Source organism: Pseudophryne corroboree, chromosome 4 (genome assembly GCF_028390025.1).
Source record: "Pseudophryne corroboree isolate aPseCor3 chromosome 4, aPseCor3.hap2, whole genome shotgun sequence".
NCBI lineage: Eukaryota > Metazoa > Chordata > Amphibia > Anura > Myobatrachidae > Pseudophryne > Pseudophryne corroboree.
This window is the reverse complement of record NC_086447.1, coordinates 611,311,532-611,335,252: the sequence shown is the minus strand read 5'-3', so window position 1 is coordinate 611,335,252 and position 23,721 is coordinate 611,311,532. Positions and strand designations below refer to the sequence as shown.

Here is a 23,721-nt window from a genome sequence, read left to right as displayed (position 1 = left end):
ATTTAATAGGATGCATTCTATATATATGTATGCGAGATGCACAGAGGGATATTTGCACTCTGGCATCAAGATAAGTGCGTTGTCCATATCTCCCAGAAGATGTCATGGACACGACAGTGGTCAGGTGATACAGATCCCATACGGCACATGGAAGTATTGCCGTATAAAGGGAAGGAGTTATTTGGGGTCGGTCCGTCGGACCTGGGGGCCACGGCCACAGCTGGGAAATCCAACCTTTTTACCCCAAGTTACATCTCAGCAGAAAAAGACACTGTCTTTTCAGCCTCAATCCTTCCGTTCCCATGTGGGCAAGCGGGCAAAAAGCCAGTCATATCTGCCCAGACATAGAGGAAAGGGAAGTAGACTGCAGCAGGCAGCCCCTTCCCAGGAAAAGAAGCCCTCCACCAGTGGGGGGGTAGTCTCAAGAGTCTCAGCGCGCAGTGGGATCACTCGCAAGTTGACCCCTAGATCATACAAGTATTATCCCAGGGGTACAGATTGGAGAGTCGAGACATTTTTTCCTCGCAGGTTCCTGAAGCCTGCTTTACCAACGGCTCCCTCCGACAAGGAGGCAGTATTGGGAAAAAAAATTCACAAGCTGTATTTCCAGCAGGTGATAATCAAAGTACCCCTCCTACAACAAGGAAAAGGGTATTAGTCCTCCACACTATATTGTGGTACTGAAGCCAGACGGCTTGGTGAGACATAGTCTAAATCTGAAATCTTTGAACACTTACATAAAAAGGTTCAAATCAAGATGGAGTCACTCAGAGCAGTGATAGAGAACCGGAAAAAAGGGGACTATATGGTGTCCCTGGACATCAAGGATTACCTCCATGTCCAAATTTGCCCTTCTCAACAAGGGTACCTCTGGTTCGTGATACAGAACTGTCAATATCAGTTTCAGACGCTGCCGTTGAATTATCCACGGCACCCCGGGCCTTTACCAAGGTAATGGCCGAAAAGATGATTCTTAAAAGAAGAAAGGCATCTAAATTATCCCTTACTTGGACGATATCCTGAAAGGGACAAGTTTCCAGAGAACAGTTGGAGGTCGGAAAAGAACTATCTAAAGTAGTTCTACGACAGCACGAGTGGATTCTAAATATTCCAAAAATCGCAGCTGTTTTCCGATGATACGTCTGCTGTTCCTAGGAATGATTCTGGGCATAGTCCAGAAAGAGGTATTTCTCCTGGAGGGGAAAGCCAGGGAGTTATCCGACCTAGTCAGAAACCTCCTAAATCCAGGCCAAGTATCAGTGCATCAATGCACAGGAGTCCTGGGAAAAATGGTGGCTTCTTACGAAGCGATTCCATTCGGCAGATCTCACGCAAAAACTTTTCAGGGGGATTTGCTGGACGAATGGTCCGGATCGCATCTTCAGATGCATCAGCGGATAACCCTGTCTCCAAGGACAAGGGTGTCTCTTCTGTGGGGGCTGCAGAGTGCTCATCTTCTAGAGGGCAGCACATTCAGCATTCAGGACTGTGTTCTGGTGACCACGGATGCCAGCCTGAGAGGCTGGGGAACAGTCACACAAGGAAGAAATTTCCAAGGAAGTGTGGTCAAGTCTGGAGATTTCTCTCCACATGAATATACTGGAGCTAAGGGCAATTTACGATGCTCTGAGCCTAGGAAGACCTCTGCTTCAAAGTCAACCGGTGCTGATCCAGTAGGACATCATCATGGCAGTCGCCCACGTAAACAGACGGGGCGGCACAAGAAGCAGGAGGGCAATGACAGCAAGGATTCTTCGCTGGGCGAAAGATCATGTGATAACACTGTCAGCAGTGTTCATTCCGGGAGTGGACAACTAGGAAGATTTCCTCAGCATAAATGAATTCCACCCGGAAAAGTGGGAACTTCATCTGGAAGTTTCCACATGTTTGTAAACCGTTGGGAAAGACCAAAGGTGGTTATGATGGCGTCCCACATGAAGCGCCAGGTCTAGAGACCCTCAGGCAATAGCTGGGACGCTCTGGTAACACCGTGGGTGTACCAGTCGGTGTATGTGTTCCCTCCTCTGCCTTTCATACCCAGTGTATGGAGAATGATAGGAAGGAGAGGAGTAAGAACTATACTCGTGGTTCCGGTTTGGGCCAAGAAGAACTTGGTACCCGGAACTTCAAGAGATACTAGAAAGGATCTTGATTCAGCAAGAATCATGTCTGTTCCATGACTTACCGCAGCTGCGTTGACGCCAGGGCGGGTGAACGCCGGATCCTAAGGGAAAAAGGCATTCCGGAAGAGGTCATCCCTACCCTGGTCAGAGCCAGGAAGGAGGTGACCGCACAACATTATCACCGCTTAGGTGAAAATATGTTCCATGGTGTGAGGCCAGGAAGGCTCCACGGAAGAATTTCAACTAGGTTAATTCCTACATTTCCTGCAAGCAGGAGTGTATATGGGTCTCAAATTGGGGTCCATTAAGGTTCAAATTTCGACCGGTCGATTTTCTTCCAGAAAGAAATTGGCTTCAGTTCCTGAAGTCCAGAAGTTGTTAAGGGAGTACTGCATATACAACCCCTTTTTGATGTCTCCAGTGGCACTGGGCGATCTCAACGTAGTTTGGGATTCCTAAAATCACATTGTTTTAAACAACTCAAATCTGTGGATTTGATATATCTCACATGGAAAGTGACCATGCTGTTGGTCCTGGCCTCGGCCAGGCGAGTGTCAGAATTGGCGGCTTTATCTCACAAAGCCATATCTGATTGTCCATTCGGACAGAGCAAAGCTGTGGACTCGTCCCCAGTTTCTCCCTAAGGTGGTGTCAGCGTTTCACCTGAACCAGCTTATTGTGGTGCCTGCGGCTACTAGGGACTTGGAGGACTCCAAGTTGCTGGATGTTGTCAGGGCCCTGAAAATATAGTTTCCAGGTCGGCTGGAGTCAGGAAATCTGACTTGCTGTTTATCCTGTATGCACCCAACAAGCTGGGTGCTCCTGCTTCTAAGCAGACTATTGCTCGTTGGATTTGTAGTACAATTCAGCTTGCACATTCTGTGGCAGGCTTGCCACAGCAAAAAATATGTAAATGCCCATTCCACAAGGAAGGTGGGCTCATCTTGGGCGGCTGCCCGAGGGGTCTCGGCATTACAACTCTGCCGAGCAGCTACGTGGTCGGGGGAGAACACGTTTGTAAAATTTTACAAATTTGATACCCTGGCAAAAGAGGACCTGGAGTTCTCTCATTCGGTGCTGCAGAGTCATCCGCACTCTCCCGCCCGTTTGGGAGCTTTGGTATAATCCCCATGGTCCTTTCAGGAACCCCAGCATCCACTAGGACGATAGAGAAAATAAGAATTTACTTACCGATAATTCTATTTCTCGGAGTCCGTAGTGGATGCTGGGCGCCCATCCCAAGTGCGGATTATTCTGCAATACTTGTACATAGTTATTGTTACAAAAATCGGGTTATTGTTGTAGGAAGCCGTCTTTCAGAGGCTCCTTTTGTTATCATACTGTTAACTGGGTTTAGATCACAAGTTGTACGGTGTGATTGGTGTGGCTGGTATGAGTCTTACCCGGGATTCAAAATCCTCCCTTATTGTGTACGCTCGTCCGGGCACAGTACCTAACTGGAGTCTGGAGGAGGGTCATAGGGGGAGGAGCCAGTGCACACCACCTGATCTGGAAAAGCTTTACTTTTTGTGCCCTGTCTCCTGCGGAGCCGCTATTCCCCATGGTCCTTTCAGGAACCCCAGCATCCACTACGGACTCCGAGAAATAGAATTATCGGTAAGTAAATTCTTATTTTTTACCCCATGTTCCCTCACAGCCTAAAAAGGCGCCGTTTTATCAGGTACAGTCCTTTCGGACTCAGAAAAACAGGCGTGGAAAAGGCGGGTCCTTTCTGTCCAGAGGCAGAGGTAGGGGAAAAAGGCTGCAACAAACAGCAGGTTCCCAGGAGCAAAAGTCCTCCCCCGCTTCTTCCAAGTCCGCCGCATGACGGTGGGGCTCCACAGGCGGAGCCAGGTCCGGTGGGGGGCCGCCTCAAAAATTTCAGCGATCAGTGGGCTCGCTCACAGGTGGATCCCTGGATCCTGCAAATAGTATCTCAAGGGTACAAACTGGAATTCGAGGCGTCTCCACCCCACCGGTTCCTAAAATCTGCCTTGCCGATTACTCTTTCAGACAGGGAGGCTGTGCTAGCGGCAGTTCACAAGCTGTATTCCCAGCAGGTGATAATCAAGGTGCCCCTACTTCAACAAGGACGGGGTTACTATTCCACACTGTTTGTGGTACCGAAACCGGACGGTTCGGTGAGACCCATTTTAAATTTGAAATCCTTGAACACATACATAAAAAAATTCAAGTTCAAGATGGAATCGCTCAGGGCGGTTATTGCAAGCCTGGACGAGGGGGATTACATGGTATCCCTGGACATCAAGGATGCTTACCTGCATGTCCCCATTTACTATCCTCACCAGGAGTACCTCAGATTTGTGGTACAGGATTGCCATTACCAATTCCAGACGCTGCCGTTTGGACTCTCCACGGCACCGAGGGTGTTTACCAAGGTAATGGCGGAAATGATGATACTCCTTCGAAGAAAGGGAGTTTTAATTATCCCGTACTTGGACGATCTCCTAATAAAGGCGAGGTCCAAGGAGCAGTTGTTGGTGGGAGTAGCACTATCTCAGGAGGTGCTACACCAGCACGGTTGGATTCTGAATATTCCAAAATCACAGCTGGTTCCGACGACACGTCTACTGTTCCTGGGTATGATTCTGGATACAGTCCAGAAAAAAGTGTTTCTCCCGGAGGAGAAAGCCAAGGAGCTGTCATCTCTAGTCAGAGACCTCCTGAAACCAAAACAGGTATCGGTGCATCACTGCACACGGGTCCTGGGAAAGATGGTGGCTTCTTACGAAGCAATTCCTTTCGGCAGGTTCCATGCCAGAATCTTTCAGTGGGACCTGTTGGACCAATGGTCCGGATCGCATCTTCAGATGCATCGCCTAATAACCCTGTCTCCAAGAACCAGGGTGTCTCTGCTGTGGTGGCTGCAGAGTGCTCATCTTCTAGAGGGCCGCAGATTCGGCATACAGGACTGGGTCCTGGTGACCACGGATGCCAGCCTTCGAGGCTGGGGGGCAGTCACACAGGGAAGGAACTTCCAAGGACTATGGTCGAGTCAGGAGACTTCCCTACACATAAATATTCTGGAACTAAGGGCCATTTACAATGCCCTAAGTCAGGCAAAATCCCTGCTTCTACACCAGCCGGTACTGATCCAGTCAGACAACATCACGGCAGTCGCCCATGTAAATCGACAGGGCGGCACAAGAAGCAGGATGGCAATGGCAGAAGCCACAAGGATTCTCCGATGGGCGGAAAATCACGTACTAGCACTGTCAGCAGTGTTCATTCCGGGAGTGGACAACTGGGAAGCAGACTTTCTCAGCAGGCACGACCTCCACCCGGGAGAGTGGGGACATCATCCAGAAGTCTTCACGCTGATTGTAAATCGATGGGATCGGCCACAGGTGGACATGATGGCGTCCCGCCTAAACAAAAAAACTAGAGAGATATTGCGCCAGGTCAAGGGACCCTCAGGCGATAGCTGTGGACGCTCTAGTGACACCGTGGGTGTACCAGTCAGTTTATGTGTTCCCTCCTCTGCCTCTCATACCAAGGGTGCTGAGAATAATAAGAAACCGAGGAGTAAGAACAATACTCGTGGTTCCGGATTGGCCAAGACGAGTGTGGTACCCGGAACTTCAAGAGATGATCTCAGAGGACCCATGGCCTCTGCCGCTCAGACAGGACCTGCTGCAGCAGGGGCCCTGTCTGTTCCAAGACTTACCGCGGCTGCGTTTGAGTAACTGCAAAGCATTATCACCGCATATGGCGGAAATATGTTGCTTGGTGTGAGGCCAAAAAGGCCCCAACAGAGGAATTTCAACTAGGTCGATTTCTGCATTTCCTACAAGCAGGAGTGACTATGGGCCTGAAATTGGGCTCCATTAAGGTACAGATCTCGGCTCTGTCGATTTTCTTCCAGAAAGAACTAGCTTCACTACCTGAAGTTCAGACGTTTGTGAAAGGAGTGCTGCATATTCAGCCCCCGTTTGTGCCTCCAGTGGCACCTTGGGATCTCAACGTGGTGTTGAGTTTCTTAAAATCACATTGGTTTGAGCCACTTAAAACCGTGGATCTAAAATATCTCACGTGGAAAGTGGTCATGTTATTGGCCTTGGCTTCAGCCAGGCGTGTGTCAGAATTGGCAGCTTTGTCATGTAAAATCCCTTATCTGATTTTCCATATGGATAGGGCGGAATTGAGGACTCGTCCTCAGTTTCTCCCTAAGGTGGTATCAGCTTTTCACTTGAACCAATCTATTGTGGTGCCTGCGGCTACTAGGGACTTGGAGGATTCCAAGTTACTGGACGTAGTCAGGGCCTTGAAAATTTATGTTTCCAGGACGGCTAGAGTCAGGAAAACTGACTCGCTATTTATCCTGTATGCACCCAACAAACTGGGTGCTCCTGCTTCTAAGCAGACTATTGCTCGCTGGATTTGTAGCACAATTCAGCTGGCGCATTCTGCGGCTGGACTGCCGCATCCTAAATCAGTAAAAGCCCATTCCACAAGGAAGGTGGGCTCATCTTGGGCGGCTGCCCGAGGGGTCTCGGCTTTACAACTTTGCCGAGCTGCTACTTGGTCAGGGGCAAACACGTTTGCAAAATTCTACAAATTTGATACCCTGGCTGAGGAGGACCTTGAGTTCTCTCATTCGGTGCTGCAGAGTCATCCGCACTCTCCCGCCCGTTTGGGAGCTTTGGTATAATCCCCATGGTCCTTTCGGAGTTCCCAGCATCCACTAGGACGTCAGAGAAAATAAGATTTTACTCACCGGTAAATCTATTTCTCGTAGTCCGTAGTGGATGCTGGGCGCCCATCCCAAGTGCGGATTGTCTGCAATACTTGTACATAGTTATTGTTAACTAAAGGGTTATTGTTGAGAGGCTCAGTTGTTTTCATACTGTTAAACTGGGTATAGTATCACGAGTTATACGGTGTGATTGGTGTGGCTGGTAGGAGTCTTACCCGGGATTCAAAATCCTTCCTTATTATGTCAGCTCGTCCGGGCACAGTGTCCTAACTGAGGCTTGGAGGAGGGTCATAGTGGGAGGAGCCAGTGCACACCAGGTGACCTAAAAGCTTTCTTTAGTTGTGCCCAGTCTCCTGCGGAGCCGCTATTCCCCATGGTCCTTTCGGAGTTCCCAGCATCCACTACGGACTACGAGAAATAGATTTACCGGTGAGTAAAATCTTATTTTCTCTAACGTCCTAGTGGATGCTGGGACTCCGTAAGGACCATGGGGAATAGACGGGCTCCGCAGGATACATGGGCACTTTAAGAAAGAATTTAGATTCTGGTGTGCCCTGGCTCCTCCCTCTATGTCCCTCCTCCAGACCTCAGTTAGTTGGAATCTGTGCCCGGACGAGCTGGGTGCTGTTCAGTGAGCTCTCCTGAGCTTGCTGTAAGAACGTATTTCTCTGACGTCCTAGTGGATGCTGGGAACTCCGTAAGGACCATGGGGAATAGCGGCTCCGCAGGAGTCTGGGCACAACTAAAGGAAAGCTTTTAGACTACCTGGTGTGCACTGGCTCCTCCCACTATGACCCTTCTCCAAGCCTCAGTTAGATTTTTGTGCCCGGCCAAGCTGGATGCACACTAGGGGCTCTCCTGAGCTCTTAGAAAGAAAGTATAATTTAGGTTTTTTATTTTACAGTGAGACCTGCTGGCAACAGGCTCACTGCAACGAGGGACTAAGGGGAGAAGAAGCGAACCTACCTGCTTGCAGCTAGCTTGGGCTTCTTAGGCTATTGGACACCATTAGCTCCAGAGGGATCGACCGCATGGAACTGGCCTTGGTGTTCGGTCCCGGAGCCGCGCCGCCGTCCCCCTTACAGAGCCAGAAGCAAGAAGAAGTCCGGAAAATCGGCGGCATGAAGACTTCTGTCTTCACCAAGGTAGCGCACAGCACTGCAGCTGTGCGCCATTGCTCCTCATACACACTTCACACTCCGGTCACTGAGGGTGCAGGGCGCTGGGGGGGGGCGCCCTGAGCAGCAATAAAAACACCTTGGCTGGCAAAACAATCACAATATATAGCCCCAGAGGCTATATATGTGATAATTACCCCTGCCAGAATCCTTAAAAAGCGGGAGAAAAGTCAGCGAAAAAGGGGCGGAGCTATCTCTCTCAACACACTGGCGCCATTTCTCCCTCACAGTTCCGCTGGAAGGAAGCTCCTTGGCTCTCCCCTGCAGTCTACACTACAGAAAAGGGTAAAAAAGAGAGGGGGGGGCACTAAATTTAGGCGCAGTAAATATTATAGCAGCTATAGGGGACATAATTCAGTTAGTCCCTGCATTATATAGCGCTCTGGTGTGTGCTGGCATACTCTCTCTCTGTCTCCCCAAAGGGCTTCTGTGGGGTCTTGTCCTCTGTTAGAGCATTCCCGGTGTGTGTGCGGTGTGTCGGTACGGCTGTGTCGACATGTTTGATGAGGAAAATTATGTGGAGGCGGAGCAGATGCCTATAGAAGTGATGTCACGCCCTGCGGGGCAGACACCTGAGTGGATGGTTTTATGGAAGGAATTACGTGCAAGTGTCGACTCCTTACACAAAAAATTTGACGACATGCCAAATGCGGGACAGCCGGCTTCTCCGCTTGTGCCTGCCCAGGTGTCTCAAAGGCCATCAGGGGCTCTAAAACGCCCGCTACCTCAGATGGCAGACGCAGATGTCGACACGGATACTGATACCAGTGTCGACGACGATGAGTCAAATCTAATGTCCACTAGGGCCATTCGTTGCATGATTGAGGCAATGAAGGAGGTATTACACATTTCGGATATAAATCCAAGTACCACAAAAAAGAGTATTATGTTTGGGGAGAAAAAACTACCCGTAGTTTTTCCCCCATCTGAAGAATTAAATGAAGTGTGTGAAGAAGCGTGGGCTTTCCCCGATAAAAGATTGGTAATCCCTAAAAAATTACTAATGGCGTTCCCTTTCCCGCCAGAGGATAGGGCACGTTGGGAAACACCTCCTAGGGTGGATAAAGCGCTCACACGTTTGTCTAAAAAGGTGGCACTTCCGTCTCCGGATATGGCCGCCCTAAAGGAGCCTGCGGATAGAAAGCAGGAGGCGATCCTGAAGTCTGTATATACACACTCAGGCATTATACTTAGACCAGCTATTGCGTCAGCATGGATGTGCAGTGCTGCCGCTGCATGGTCAGATTCCCTGTCAGAAAATATTGACACCCTAGACAGGGACACTATTCTCCTAACCATAGAGCATATAAAAGACTCAGTCTTATACATGAGAGATGCACAGAGGGAGATCTGCCGGCTGGCATCTAAAATAAGTGCTTTGTCCAATTCTGCTAGGAGAGGCTTATGGACTCGGCAGTGGATAGGGGATGCAGATTCCAAAAGGCACATGGAAGTTTTGCCTTATAAGGGTGAGGAGTTATTCGGGGATGGTCTCTCAGACCTAGTTTCCACAGCGACAGCTGGGAAATCAGCATTTTTACCCCAGGTTCCCTCACAGCCTAAAAAAGCGCCGTTTTATCAAGTACAGTCCTTTCGGACCCAGAGAAACAGGAGAGGAAAAGGCGGGTCCTTTCTGTCCAGAGGCAGAGGTAGGGGAAAAAGGCTGCAACAAACAGCAGGTTCCCAGGAGCAAAAGTTCTCCCCCGCTTCTTCCAAGTCCGCCGCATGACGGTGGGGCTCCACAGGCGGAGCCAGGTACGGTGGGGGGCCGCCTCAAAAATTTCAGCGATCATTGGGCTCGCTCACAGGTGGATCCCTGGATCTTGCAAGTAGTATCTCAGGGGTACAAACTGGAATTCGAGGCGTCTCCCCCCCGCCGTTTCCTCAAATCTGCCTTGCCAACGACTCCCTCAGGCAGGGAGGCTGTGCTAGAGGCAATTCACAAGCTGTATTCCCAGCAGGTGATAGTCAAGGTGCCCCTACTTCAACAAGGACGGGGTTACTATTCCACACTGTTTGTGGTACCGAAACCGGACGGTTCGGTGAGACCCATTTTAAATTTGAAATCCTTGATCACATACATAAAAAAGTTCAAGTTCAAGATGGAATCGCTCAGGGCGGTTATTGCAAGCCTGGACGAGGGGGATTACATGGTATCCCTGGACATCAAGGATGCTTACCTGCATGTCCCCATTTATCATCCTCACCAGGAGTACCTCAGATTTGCGGTACAAAATTGCCATTACCAATTCCAGACGCTGCCGTTTGGACTGTCCACGGCACCGAGGGTGTTTACCAAGGTAATGGCGGAAATGATGATACTCCTTCGAAAAAAGGGAGTTTTAATTATCCCGTACTTGGACGATCTCCTAATAAAGGCGAGATCCAGGGAGCAGTTGTTGGTAGGAGTAGCACTATCTCAGGAGGTGCTACACCAGCACGGTTGGATTCTGAATATTCCAAAGTCACAGCTGGTTCCGACGACACGTCTACTGTTCCTGGGAATGATTTTGGACACAGTCCAGAAAAAAGTGTTTCTCCCGGAGGAGAAAGCCCAGGAGCTGTCATCTCTAGTCAGAGACCTCCTGAAACCAAAACAGGTGTCGGTGCATCACTGCACGCGAGTCCTGGGAAAGATGGTGGCTTCTTACGAAGCAATTCCTTTCGGCAGGTTCCATGCCAGAATCTTTCAGTGGGACCTGTTGGACCAATGGCCCGGATCGCATCTTCAGATGCATCGGCTAATAACCCTGTCTCCAAGAACCAGGGTGTCTCTGTTGTGGTGGCTGCAGAGTGCTCATCTCCTAGAGGGCCGCAGATTCGGCATACAGGACTGGGTCCTGGTGACCACGGATGCCAGCCTTCGAGGCTGGGGGGCAGTCACACAGGGAAGAAACTTCCAAGGACTATGGTCGAGTCAGGAGACTTCCTTGCACATAAATATTCTAGAACTAAGGGCCATTTACAATGCCCTAAGTCAGGCAAAACCCCTGCTTCTACACCAGCAGGTACTGATCCAGTCAGACAACATCACGACGGTCGCCCATGTAAACCGACAGGGCGGCACAAGAAGCAGGACGGCAATGGCAGAGGCCACAAGGATTCTCCGATGGGCGGAAAATCACGTGCTAGCACTGTCAGCAGTGTTCATTCCGGGAGTGGACAACTGGGAAGCAGACTTCCTCAGCAGGCACGACCTCCACCCGGGAGAGTGGGGACTAAATCCAGAAGTCTTCACGCTGATTGTAAATCGTTGGGAACGGCCACAGGTGGACATGATGGCGTCCCGCCTAAACAAAAAACTGGAGAGATATTGCGCCAGGTCAAGGGACCCTCAGGCGATAGCGGTGGACGCTCTAGTGACACCGTGGGTGTACCAGTCAGTTTATGTTTTCCCTCCTCTGCCTCTCATACCAAAGGTACTGAGAATAATAAGAAAATGAGGAGTAAGGACAATACTCGTGGTTCCGGATTGGCCAAGAAGAGCTTGGTACCCGGAACTTCAAGAGATGATCTCAGAGGACCCATGGCCTCTGCCGCTCAGACAGGACCTGCTGCAGCAGGGGCCCTGTCTGTTCCAAGACTTACCGCGGCTGCGTTTGACGGCATGGCGGTTGAACGCCGGATCCTAAAGGAAAAGGGCATTCCGGAGGATGTCATTCCTACGCTGATTAAAGCCAGGAAAGATGTAACGGTAAAACATTATCACCGCATATGGCGGAAATATGTTGCTTGGTGTGAGGCCAATAAGGCCCCAACAGAGGAATTTCAGCTGGGTCGATTTCTGCACTTCCTACAGGCAGGAGTGACTATGGGCCTAAAATTAGGCTCCATTAAGGTACAGATATCGGCTCTGTCGATTTTTTTCCAAAAAGAACTAGCTTCACTACCTGAAGTTCAGACATTTGTAAAAGGAGTGCTGCATATTCAGCCCCCCTTTGTGCCTCCAGTGCCACCCTGGGATCTCAACGTGGTGTTGAATTTCCTAAAATCACATTGGTTTGAGCCACTAAAGACCGTGGATCTAAAATATCTCACGTGTAAAGTGGTCATGTTATTGGCCTTGGCTTCGGCCAGGCGTGTATCAGAATTGGCGGCTTTGTCATTTAAAAGTCCTTATCTGATTTTCCATATGGATAGGGCACAATTGAGGACTCGTCCCCAGTTTCTCCCTAAGGTGGTATCTGCTTTTCACTTGAACCAACCTATTGTAGTGCCTGCTGCTACTAGCGACTTGGAGGATTCCAAGTTACTGGACGTAGTCAGGGCCTTGAAAATGTATGTTTCCAGGACGGCTGGAGTCAGAAAAACTGACTCGCTATTTATCCTGTATGCACCCAACAAACTGGGTGCTCCTGCTTCTAAGCAGACTATTGCTCGCTGGATTTGTAGCACAATTCAGCTGGCGCATTCTGCGGCTGGACTGCTGCATCCTAAATCAGTAAAAGCCCATTCTACAAGGAAGGTGGGCTCATCTTGGGCGGCTGCCCGAGGGGTCTCGGCTTTACAACTTTGCAGAGCTGCTACTTGGTCAGGGGCAAACACGTTTGCAAAATTCTACAAATTTGATACCCTGGCTGAGGAGGACCTTGAGTTCTCTCATTCGGTGCTGCAGAGTCATCCGCACTCTCCCGCCCGTTTGGGAGCTTTGGTATAATCCCCATGGTCCTTACGGAGTTCCCAGCATCCACTAGGACGTCAGAGAAAATAAGAATTTACTCACCGGTAATTCTATTTCTCGTAGTCCGTAGTGGATGCTGGGCGCCCGTCCCAAGTGCGGATTGTCTGCAATACTTGTACATAGTTGTTGTTCACAAAAGGGTTATTGTTATGAGCCATCTGTTGAGAGGGTCAGTTAAATTTCATACTGTTAACTGGATATAGTATCACGAGTTATACGGTGTGATTGGTGTGGCTGGTATGAGTCTTACCCGGGATTCAAAATCCTTCCTTATTGTGTCAGCTCTTCCGGGCACAGTATCCTAACTGAGGCTTGGAGGAGGGTCATAGTGGGAGGAGCCAGTGCACACCAGGTAGTCTAAAAGCTTTCTTTTAGTTGTGCCCAGACTCCTGCGGAGCCGCTATTCCCCATGGTCCTTACGGAGTTCCCAGCATCCACTACGGACTACGAGAAATAGAATTACCGGTGAGTAAATTCTTATTTTTATTAGGTTTTTTATTTTCAGGGAGCTCTGCTGGCAACAGACTCCCTGCATCGTGGGACAGAGGGGAGAGAAGCAGCCCTACTCTCTGAAGCTCTTAGGCTACTGGACACCATTAGCTCCAGAGGGATCGTACACAGGATCTCACCCTCGTCGTCCGATCCCAGAGCCGCGCCGCCGTCCCCCTCGCAAAGCCGGAAGACAGGAGCTGGGTGAGTATGAGAAGCAAGAAGACTTCGAAATCGGCGGCAGAAGACTCCGTTCTTCACATGAGGTAACGCACAGCACTGCAGCTGTGTACCATTGCTCCAAACACACCTCACATACACATACTCTGGTCACTGTAAGGGTGTAGAGCGCAGGGGGGGGGGGGGGGGGTGCCCTGGACAGCATATGGACCTCTGTTGGCAAAAGTACTCATATGTAGAGTTGGGCACTGTATTTATGTATGAGCCCCCGCCAAAAAGATATGTATTTCAGCGGGTCAGAAGCCCGCCGTCGAGGGGGCGGGGCTTCTCCCTCAGCACTCACCAGCGCCATTTTTTTCTCCACAGCTCCGCTGAGAAGAAGCTCCCCAGGCTCTCCCCTGCAGATCACGGTAGAAAAGGGTAAAAGGAGAGGGGGGGCACATAATTAGGTGCTAAAAACACAATATACAGCAGCTACTGGGTTAACATTAAGTTACTGTGTTATTCCTGGGTTATATAGCGCTGGGGTGTGTGCTGGCATACTCTCTCTGTCTCACCAAAGGGCCTTGTGGGGGAACGGTCTTCAAAAAGGGCATTCCCTGTGTGTGTGGTGTGTCTGTACGCTTGTGTCGACATGTCTGATGAGGAAGGCTATGTGGAAGCAGAGCGGGAGTAAATGAATGTGGTGTCTATGCCGACAGCACCGACACCTGATTGGATGGATATGTAGAAGGTTTTAAATGATAATGTTAATTCCTTACATAAAAGGTTGGAAAAAGCTGAAGCCTCAGGACAGTCAGGGTCCCAACCCATGCCTGATCCTATGTCGCAGAGGCCAACAGGGTCTCAGAAGCGCCCACTATCCCAAATTATTGACACGGATACCGACATGGATTCTGACTCCAGTGTCGATTACGATGATGCAAAGTTACAGCCAAAATTGGCTAAATCCATCCGTTATATGATTATAGCTATTAAGGATGTGTTGCACATCACAGAGGAAACCCCAGTCCCTGACAGGAGGGTTCATATGTATGGGGAAAAGAAGCCGCAGGTAACTTCCCCCCTCACACGAGCTCAATGAGTTATGTGAAAAGGCTTGGGAATCTCCAGATAAAAAACTGCAGATTTCCAAAAGGATTCTTATGGCGTATCCTTTCCCGCCAACGGACAGATTACGCTGGGAATCCTCCCCTAGGGTGGACAAAGCTTTGACATGCTTATCCAAGAAGGTAGCCCTGTCGTCACAGGATACGGCTATCCTCAAAGATGCTGCGGATAGAAAACAGGAGGGTAACCTGAAGTCCATTTATACACATTCAGGTACCTTACTGAGGCCGGTAATCGCGTCGGCTTGGGTGTGTAGTGCTGTAGCAGCATGGACGGATACCTTATCTGAGGAACTTGATACCTTAGACAAGGATACTATATTAATGACCCTGGGGCATATTAAAGACGCTGTCCTTTTATATGAGAGATGCTCAGAGAGACATTAGCCTACTAGGTTCTAGAATAAATGCTATGTCGATTTCTGCCAGAAGGGTCCTGTGGACTCGGCAATGGACAGGTGATGCCGACTCAAAAAGGCACATGGAGGTTTTACCTTATAAGGGTGAGAAAATGTTTGGGGAGGGTCTCTCGGACCTGGTCTCCACAGCTACGGCTGGAAAGTCAAATTTTTTGCCATATGTTTCCTCACAGCCTAAGAAAGCACCGTATTACCAAATGCAGTCCTTTCGATCACAGAAATACAAGAAAGTCCGATGTGCGTCCTTGCTTGCCAGGGGCAGGGGCAGAGGAAAGAAGCTGCACAACACAGCTAGTTCCCAGGAACAGAAGTCCTACCCGGCTTCCACTAAATCCACCGCATGACGCTGGGGCTCCACCGACGAAGCTAGGCCCGGTGGGGGCGCGTCTCCGAAATTTCAGCCACAAGTGGATTCACTCCCAGTTGGATCCCTGGGCAATAGGTATTGTGTCTCAGGGATACAAGCTGGAATTCGAAGAGATGCCCCCTCACCGATACCTCAAATCGGCCCTGCCAGCTTAGAGAGGGAAATAGTGTTAACTGCAATTCACAAATTGTATCTTCAACAGGTGGTGGTCAAGGTTCCCCTCCTTCAACAAGGAAAGGGTTATTATTCGACCATGTTTGTGGTACCGAAACCGGACTGTTCGGTCAGACCCATATTGAATTTAAAATCCCTGAACATGTACCTAAAAAGGTTCCAGTTCAAGATGGAATCGCTGAGAGCATTCATTGCAAGCCTGGAAGGGAGGGATTTTATGGTGTCTCTGGACATAAAGAATGCATACCTTCATGTCCCCATTTATCCACCTCATCAGGCGTACCTCAGATTTGTGGTACAGGATTGTCATTACCAATTTCAGACGTTGCCGTTTGGTCTCTCCATGGCTCCCAGAATATTTACCAAGGTAATGGCGGAAATGATGGTACTCCTGCGGAAGCAAGGGGGTCACAATTATCCCATACTTGGACGATCTCCTCATAAAAGCGAGGTCAAGAGAGCAGTTGCTGATCAGCACATTCTTTGGAAGTGTTACAGCAACACGGCTGGATTCTAAATATTCCAAAGTCGCAGTTGGTTCCTACGACTCGTCTGCCTTTCCTGGGCATGATTCTGGACACAGACCAGAAAAAGGTTTATCTCCCGATAGAGAAAGTTCAGGAACTCAAGACACTGGTCAGGGACCTATTAAAACCAAAACAGGTGTCAGTACATCACTGCACTCGAATCCTGTGAAAGATGGTGGCATCATACGAGGCCATTCCCTTCGGCAGGTTCCATGCGAGGACCTTTTAATGATACTTACTGGACAAATGGTCCGGATCACATCTTCAGATGCATCGGTTAATCACCCTATCCCCCAGGGCCAGGGTGTCTCTCCTGTGGTGGCTGCAGAGTGCTCACCTTCTCGGGCCGCAGATTCGGCATTCAGGACTGGATCCTGGTGACCACGGATGCAAGCCTCCGAGGGTGGGGAGCAGTCCCACAGGGAAGTAATTTCCAAGGTCTGTGGTCAAGTCAGGAGACTTGCCTTCACATCAACATCCCGGAACTAAGGGCCATTTACAACGCCCTACGTCAAGCAGAGACCCTGCTTCGCGGTCAACCTGTTCTGATTTAGTCAGACAACATCACCACTGTGGCTCATGTAAACCGACAAGGCGGCACAAGGAGCAGGGTGGCGATGGCGGAAGCCACCAGAATTCTTCGCTGGGCGGAGAATCACGTAAGCGCACTGTCAGCAGTGTTCATCCCGGGGGTAGACAACTGGGAAGCAGACTTCCTCAGCAGGCATGACCTCCACCCGGGGGAGAGGGGACTATTGCAAGTCGGTGGGAACTGCCACAGGTGGACATAATGGCAACCCGCCCCAACAAGAAACTACAGAGGTATTGCGCCAGGTCAAGAGACCCTCAGGCGATAGCTGTAGACGCCCTAGTGACACCGTGGGTGTTCTAATCGGTCTATGTATTTCCTCCTCTTCCTCTCATACCCAAGGTGTTGAGAATCATAAGAAAAAGGAGTGAGAACAATACTCATTGTTCCGGATTGGCCAAGAAGGACTTGGTATCCAGATCTGCAAGAAATGCTCACAGAGGACCCGTGGCCTCTTCCTCTAAGACAGGACTTGTTGCAACAAGGGCCCTGTCTGTTCCAAGGCTTACCGCGGCTGGGTTTGACGGCATGGCGGTTGAACGCCGGATCCTAGCGGAAAAAGGTATTCTGGATGAGGTCATTCCTACGCTGATAAAGGCTAGGAAGGACGTGACAGCTCAACATTATCACCGTATATGGTGAAAATATGTTGCTTAGTGTGAGGCCAGGAATGCCCCTATGGAGTAATTCCAGCTGGGCCGTTTCCTTCACTTCCTACAGTCAGGAGTGACTTTGGGCCTAAAATTGGGTTCCGTTTAGGGCCAGATTTCGTCCCTATCCATTTTCTTTCAAAAAGAGCTGGCTTCTCTACCTGAAGTTCAAACGTTTGTGAAGGGAGTGCTGCATATTCAGCCCCCTTTTGTGCCCCCGGTGGCACCTTGGGATCTTAACGTGGTGTTGAGTTTCCTGAAATCCCACTGGTTTGAACCACTCAAAATGGTGGAATTGAAATATCTCACGTGGAAGATGGTCATGCTACTAGCATTGGCTTCGGCTAGGCGTGTGTCAGAATTAGCGGCTTTGTCACATAAAAGCCCCTATCTGGTTTTCCATGCGAATAGAGCAGAGTTGCGGACCCGTCCACAATTCCTGCCAAAAGTGGTTTCATCTTTTCATATAAACCAACCTATTGTGGTGCCTGTGGCTACTACTGACTTGGTGGATTCCGTGTTGCTTGATGTGGTCAGGGCTTTGAAGGTTTATGTAGCCAGAACGGCTAGAGTCAGGAAAACAGACTCTTTGTTTATCCTGTATGCTTCCAACAAGCTTGGTGCGCCTGCTTCAAAGCAAACTATTGCTCGCTGGATCTGTAACACGATTCAGCAGGCTCATTCTGCGGCTGGATTGCCGCTGCCAAAATCAGTTAAGGCCCATTTCACTAGGAAGGTGAGCTCTTCTTGGGCGACTGCCCGAGGGGTCTCGGCATTACAGCTGTGCCGAGCGGCTACTTGGTCAGGTTCAAACACTTTTGCAAAGTTCTGCAAGTTTGATACCCTGGCTGAGGAGGACCTTGTGTTTGCTCGTTCGGTGCTGCAGAGTCATCCGCACTCTCCCGCCCGTTTGGGAGCTTTGGTATAATCCCCATGGTCCTTACGGAGTCCCCAGCATCCACTAGGACGTTAGAGAAAATAAAATTTTACTTACCGGTAAATCTATTTCTCAAAGTCCGTAGTGGATGCTGGGCGCCCGTCCCAAGTGCGGACTTCTTCTGCAATACTTGTATATAGTTATTGCTGCAATAAGGGTTATGCTATTGTTGCATCTGGGTTGAACTGATGCTCTGTTGTTGTTCATACTGTTGACTGGGTAAGTTTATCACAAGTTATACGGTGTGATTGGTGTGGCTGGTATGAATCTTGCCCTGGATTTCCAAAATCCTTTCCTTGTAATGTCAGCTCTTCCAGGCACAGTTTCTCTAATACCCCTTTTACACTCGCATGAAAATCCCGGGATTTTGCACGTGAACGCGCATCATCCCGGGATTTTTGTCAGTGTGAAAAAGGGTACAGGGACAATTTCCCGGGTCGAGCATCCCGGGATTTCAACCCTAGTCTCGACCAGGGTTGGTCCCGGGACCGTCCCGGGAAGCTGTGTAGTGTGAAAGGGCCCGTCCCGGGATTCACTATGTCGGGACTGTTAAAAGGCCTCGGATTGGAGCTTTCTTGGGCTCAGAAAAGATGATGTCATCTTTTCTGAGCCCAAGGCCATTTCTAATGACATACATATGAATTTGCAGGGATATCCCGGGATCAGTGTAAATGGGGCTGTCCAGGGTCGATCCCAGGTCTTAATGCAGTGTGAAAGGGGTCAGTCCCGGGAATGCATCCCGGGAGTGACCTGGGAGTGCGAGTGTAAAAGGGGTATAACTGAGGTCTGGAGGAGGGACATAGAGGGAGGAGCCAGAGCACACCAGAATCTAAATTCTTTCTTAAAGTGCCCATGTCTCCTGCGGAGCCCCTCTATTCCCCATGGTCCTTACGGAGTCCCCAGCATCCACTACGGACTACGAAAAATAGATTTACCGGTAAGAAAAATCTTATTTTAAATCCGGTCCTAAATGTACACATTACAGCTGCCTCCATTATTGTTTGTATGGACTTTTACCAAATAAATAAATAAATATATATATATATATATATATATATATATATATATATATATAGGCTGAGCAGTTACAAAATATGGTTGGTAGCTATGTTCACCCTTTTTTTTTTTTAAATGTTAATGGATACACATCTCCCATGGTTATTGTAGTTTCAAGATGAGACTGGTGCCTGAGTGCATCATTGTGTATATATAATTCTATATGTTTAAAACATAAGGATATGTGGGTGAGGTAAAGAAGATCTACAGTGTCTATGTAGACTGTTATTAGGTTGACCTCATATGGTCAACATGCATTAGGTCGATAGGGACAAAAGGTATACAGTGGATAAAGTTGACATCTGTGGCAAGCGGAGCGAGCCACCAAGCCTGAAGCGTGGTGAGCATCAAAGTTTCTATTGATCGGGGTCAGATAACCGTAAAAAAAAAAAAGGAAAATCCAAGATTTACCACAAAAAAACCCCAAAACGTGTTGACCATTGCACTGTCGACCTTTCATCTGTCAATCTTTTGTACCTGTCGTCCTAATGCATGTCGACCATTCACTGTTGACCTAATGACTAAACATTATCAATGTATTATACCACACCCATTATTGCAGTGGTATGAAATGGGACAGGCATTGAAGATGACCAGGACATTAGGTGGATTTTGGTATTCATTCTCTATAGTTTAGGACTACGCCTAAGCAATACAAGTATCTTCTTGTCATCAGAAATCCATTGTGTGTTTTTATGTACGTTTGCTAAAATATTGCAGCCCTCCCAACGTGTTGAAAGCTGGAGTTGGAACTTCTCTCGTGTCGAAGACTTCCAAAAGGGGGCGTGGCTTTGCAGCAATGCTGTGATCACAAGCCACGCCCCCATTATCCGTCACACTGGGGGCAAGCCTAGTGCTCTGTGAGCTGCTGGCATAACCCCAGACCCTCTGGTCAAGATTTATCAAGCCTTGGAGAGTGATAAATTGCATGGTGATAAAGTACCAGCCAATCAGCTCCTAACTGCCATGTTACATGAAAAATAGAAACATAGAAACATAGAATTTGTCGGCAGATAAGAACCACTTGGCCCATCTAGTCTGCCCCCTCTTTTTTTTTTTTTTTTTTTTTATACATTATTTTTTATCTCTAACCTTATTTGATCCTTATTTCTTTGTAAGGATATCCTTATGTCTATCCCATGCATGTTTAAATTGCTCTACTGTCTTAGCCTCTACCATCTCTGATGGGAGGCTATTCCACTTGTCCACTACCCTTTCTGTGATGACAGTAGCTGATTGGCTGGTACTTTATCACCGTACTTTATCACTGTGCAATTTATCAGTCTCCAAGGATTGATAATTCTAAACCTTTGTCTCCTGTGAAAAGCGTGTATTCACCAGAGAGCAACCAAAGAAACGGGACTGTCCCGCAAAAATCTGTTGGGATGTATGATATTGTGCATTTTATGTAAAGGAATATATTTATTGTAAACACTTGTTCTCGTTTAGTTTTTAGAAATCAACTGCCTCGGAAAAATACTACTTATTCTTATGGCCCACCACCTGATTCACCCCCATGTGATGGAGAAAACTCTACAAGATTTCAGTTGAAATGTGGCCTTCGTCTCTGTAGAGTTTGTGGCTGTTTGGGGCCAAAGTCATGCTCAAAATGTCATAAAGTGAATTTCTGTAGCAAATTGCATCAAGTGATGGACTGGAAGCTACAACATAAGCAGTTATGCAGTGAAGAGTTTGGTAAGTAGGGTATTAAACAGTATTTCTGTACCGTCCTTCGTGGATACTGGGGAATTCTAGTACTGTGGGAAATAGAGCGGTCCGCAGGAGCACTGGCACATAATAAAAACTCTGCTGTATGCTGACTGCTCCCTCTATGCCCCTCCCCATGACTCAGTCTTAGAAAATGTGCCCCAGGAGCTGGGTGCACATCTCAGAGCTGCAAGAAATTTATTTTACAGGTACACTGTCTGTCATTCAGTGTACCTGCTTCAAGGGATTCAGGGAAGGGTTGCAGCCAAACTTAATAGAGAGTTAATGGTCTGTTTCCCTGCTGCCAGGACACTGAGCTCCTGAGGTGCTGTTCTCAGTTAAATTGCGGAGTGAGCCCACACCAGCCGAAGAGACACAGATCGTTGGTGTGGTGAGTAAACACCAGGGTCCCGACAAGCGGGTCCCTGGTGATAATGGCGGCAAGATAGGACGGCGTTCCCCGGCTCTGGTCACGTCGCGGTGCCCCCTGCTCCTCTAACCTAGCCATGTCAGAGCCCGAGGTGCGCCCTGGGGCCCTAAGGGAGACAATTTAGGCTGTCTGGGCTATATATTCAGGCCAGGATAAACGCTGCGGGGCCGTGCGCCATCAAGTGGGTGGGGCTTTCCGAAGAGCGGGACCAGAGCAGCAAGAAGCGCCATTTCACCTCAGAGCTGCAGCTGCTAACACACACTGAACCACCATTGTTGTCTGGTATTCTAGTGGGTCATAAACCGGCTGGGGGGCACTGTAATTGGCAGTGGATGCTTCAAAAAGCATTTAGGTGCTATTTTATAACTATTAAGACTCAGCCTGGGCTGAGCTAGTGTGCTGGTCCCTTCATCTCTCCTGTCTCTCCCCTGTACCAGGTCCGGGTCACTGCTTTAGGGGGCTGGTTTGGGCTATAGCTGGGTAAATAACATATATATAATATATATTGTACTGCTGTAATTTTTTATTTTATAGTTGCTGTATTAAGTGTGGTACTTAGCAACTTGTCTGACAGCCAGCCTATGTGTAATATATGCAACGTGCTACCAGCATCTCAAGATTCCCTGTGGTGTACCCAGTGTGCAATACCCTCACAGTGTGCAAGTGGAGGGCCTGATTGGCTAGAGTCCTTTAATTTAAAAACAATAATGCTGAAATAGCCACTGGTAGGCAGGAATGTCAAGCTCTTAGACAGTCTATTGATGCTGGAAGGTCTGCTCCTAGAGACCTCGGTCAGCCCATGCAGGCTCCTCTGAGAATCCCACATAAGCGTGCACTCCCTCTTGTGCAGTCTGACTCAGAGTCAGAATCCCAGGATTGGGAAGAGGGAGAGGTAGAATGGGAACAAGAAGGTTCTTTAACTCCTGGGGTTGAGGCCCTTATTTACGTTATACGTGAAGTACTCCACATACCCGATAAAGAATCAGAAATGCAAGAGGAATTACACTTTAATGTTAAACCCAAATCCTCCCGCCACTTTCCCAGACTCTAAGGAATTGGACACCTTAGCTAAGCAAGCATGGGTGAACCCTGATAAGAAATTCCTTATCCCTAAGAGGGTGCTAAATACCTTTCCTTTTCCTGCAGAAGATAGGAAGGTGTGGGAAAATCCGCCTATGGTTGACACTTCTGTATCCAGATTATCCCGAAAATTGGTATTACGGGTTGAGTATCCCTTATCCAAAATGCTTGGGACCAGAGGTATTTTGGATATCGGATTTTTCTGTATTTTGGAATAATTGCATACCATAATGAGATATCAAGGTGATGGGACCTAAGTCTAAGCACAGAATGCATTTATGTTACATATACACCTTATACACACAGCCTGAAGGTAATTTTAGCCAATATTTTTATAACTGTGCATTAAACAAAGTGTGTGTACATTCACACAATTCATTTGTTTCATATACACCTTATACACACAGCCTTAAGGTCATTTAATACAATATTTCTCTATCGTCCTAGTGGATGCTGGGGTTCCTGAAAGGACCATGGGGAATAGCGGCTCCGCAGGAGACAGGGCACAAAAGTAAAGCTTTCCGATCAGGTGGTGTGCACTGGCTCCTCCCCCTATGACCCTCCTCCAAGCCAGTTAGATTTTTGTGCCCGGCCGAGAAGGGTGCAATCTAGGTGGCTCTCCTAAAGAGCTGCTTAGAGAAAGTTTAGCTTAGGTTTTTTATTTTACAGTGAGTCCTGCTGGCAACAGGATCACTGCAACGAGGGACTTAGGGGAGAAGAAGTGAACTCACCTGCGTGCAGGATGGATTGGCTTCTTGGCTACTGGACATCAGCTCCAGAGGGACGATCACAGGTACAGCCTGGATGGTCACCGGAGCCTCGCCGCCGGCCCCCTTGCAGATGCTGAAACATGAAGAGGTCCAGAATAGGCGGCAGAAGACTCCTCAGTCTTCTAAAGGTAGCGCACAGCACTGCAGCTGTGCGCCATTTTCCTCTCAGCACACTTCACACGGCAGTCACTGAGGGTGCAGGGCGCTGGGAGGGGAGCGCCCTGGGAGGCAAATGAAAACCTATTTGGCTAAAAAATACCTCACATATAGCCTCCGGGGCTATATGGAGATATTTAACCCCTGCCAGAATACACTAAAGAGCGGGAGACGAGCCCGCCGGAAAAGGGGCGGGGCCTATCTCCTCAGCACACAGCGCCATTTTCCTTACACAGCTCCGCTGGTCAGGACGGCTCCCAGGTCTCTCCCCTGCACTGCACTACAGAAACAGGGTAAAACAAGAGAGGGGGGGCAAAATAGTGGCAAAAATTATATTATAAAAGCAGCTATACAGGGAGCACTTATTATAAGGCTATCCCTG

General features: G+C 48.7%; 1 protein-coding gene across 2 annotated transcripts in view; it reads left to right on the top strand.

The window, feature by feature from the left end:
- Positions 1-23,721, top strand: part of PDCD2 (programmed cell death 2) — a 351,150-nt gene that overhangs the window by 12,414 nt on the left and 315,015 nt on the right. For both annotated transcript variants that reach the window (XM_063917636.1, XM_063917635.1), the window contains exon 2: positions 20,646-20,891. In XM_063917636.1, the coding sequence (XP_063773706.1) occupies positions 20,646-20,891 (246 nt within the window). The remainder of the gene's footprint in view (positions 1-20,645; positions 20,892-23,721) is intronic.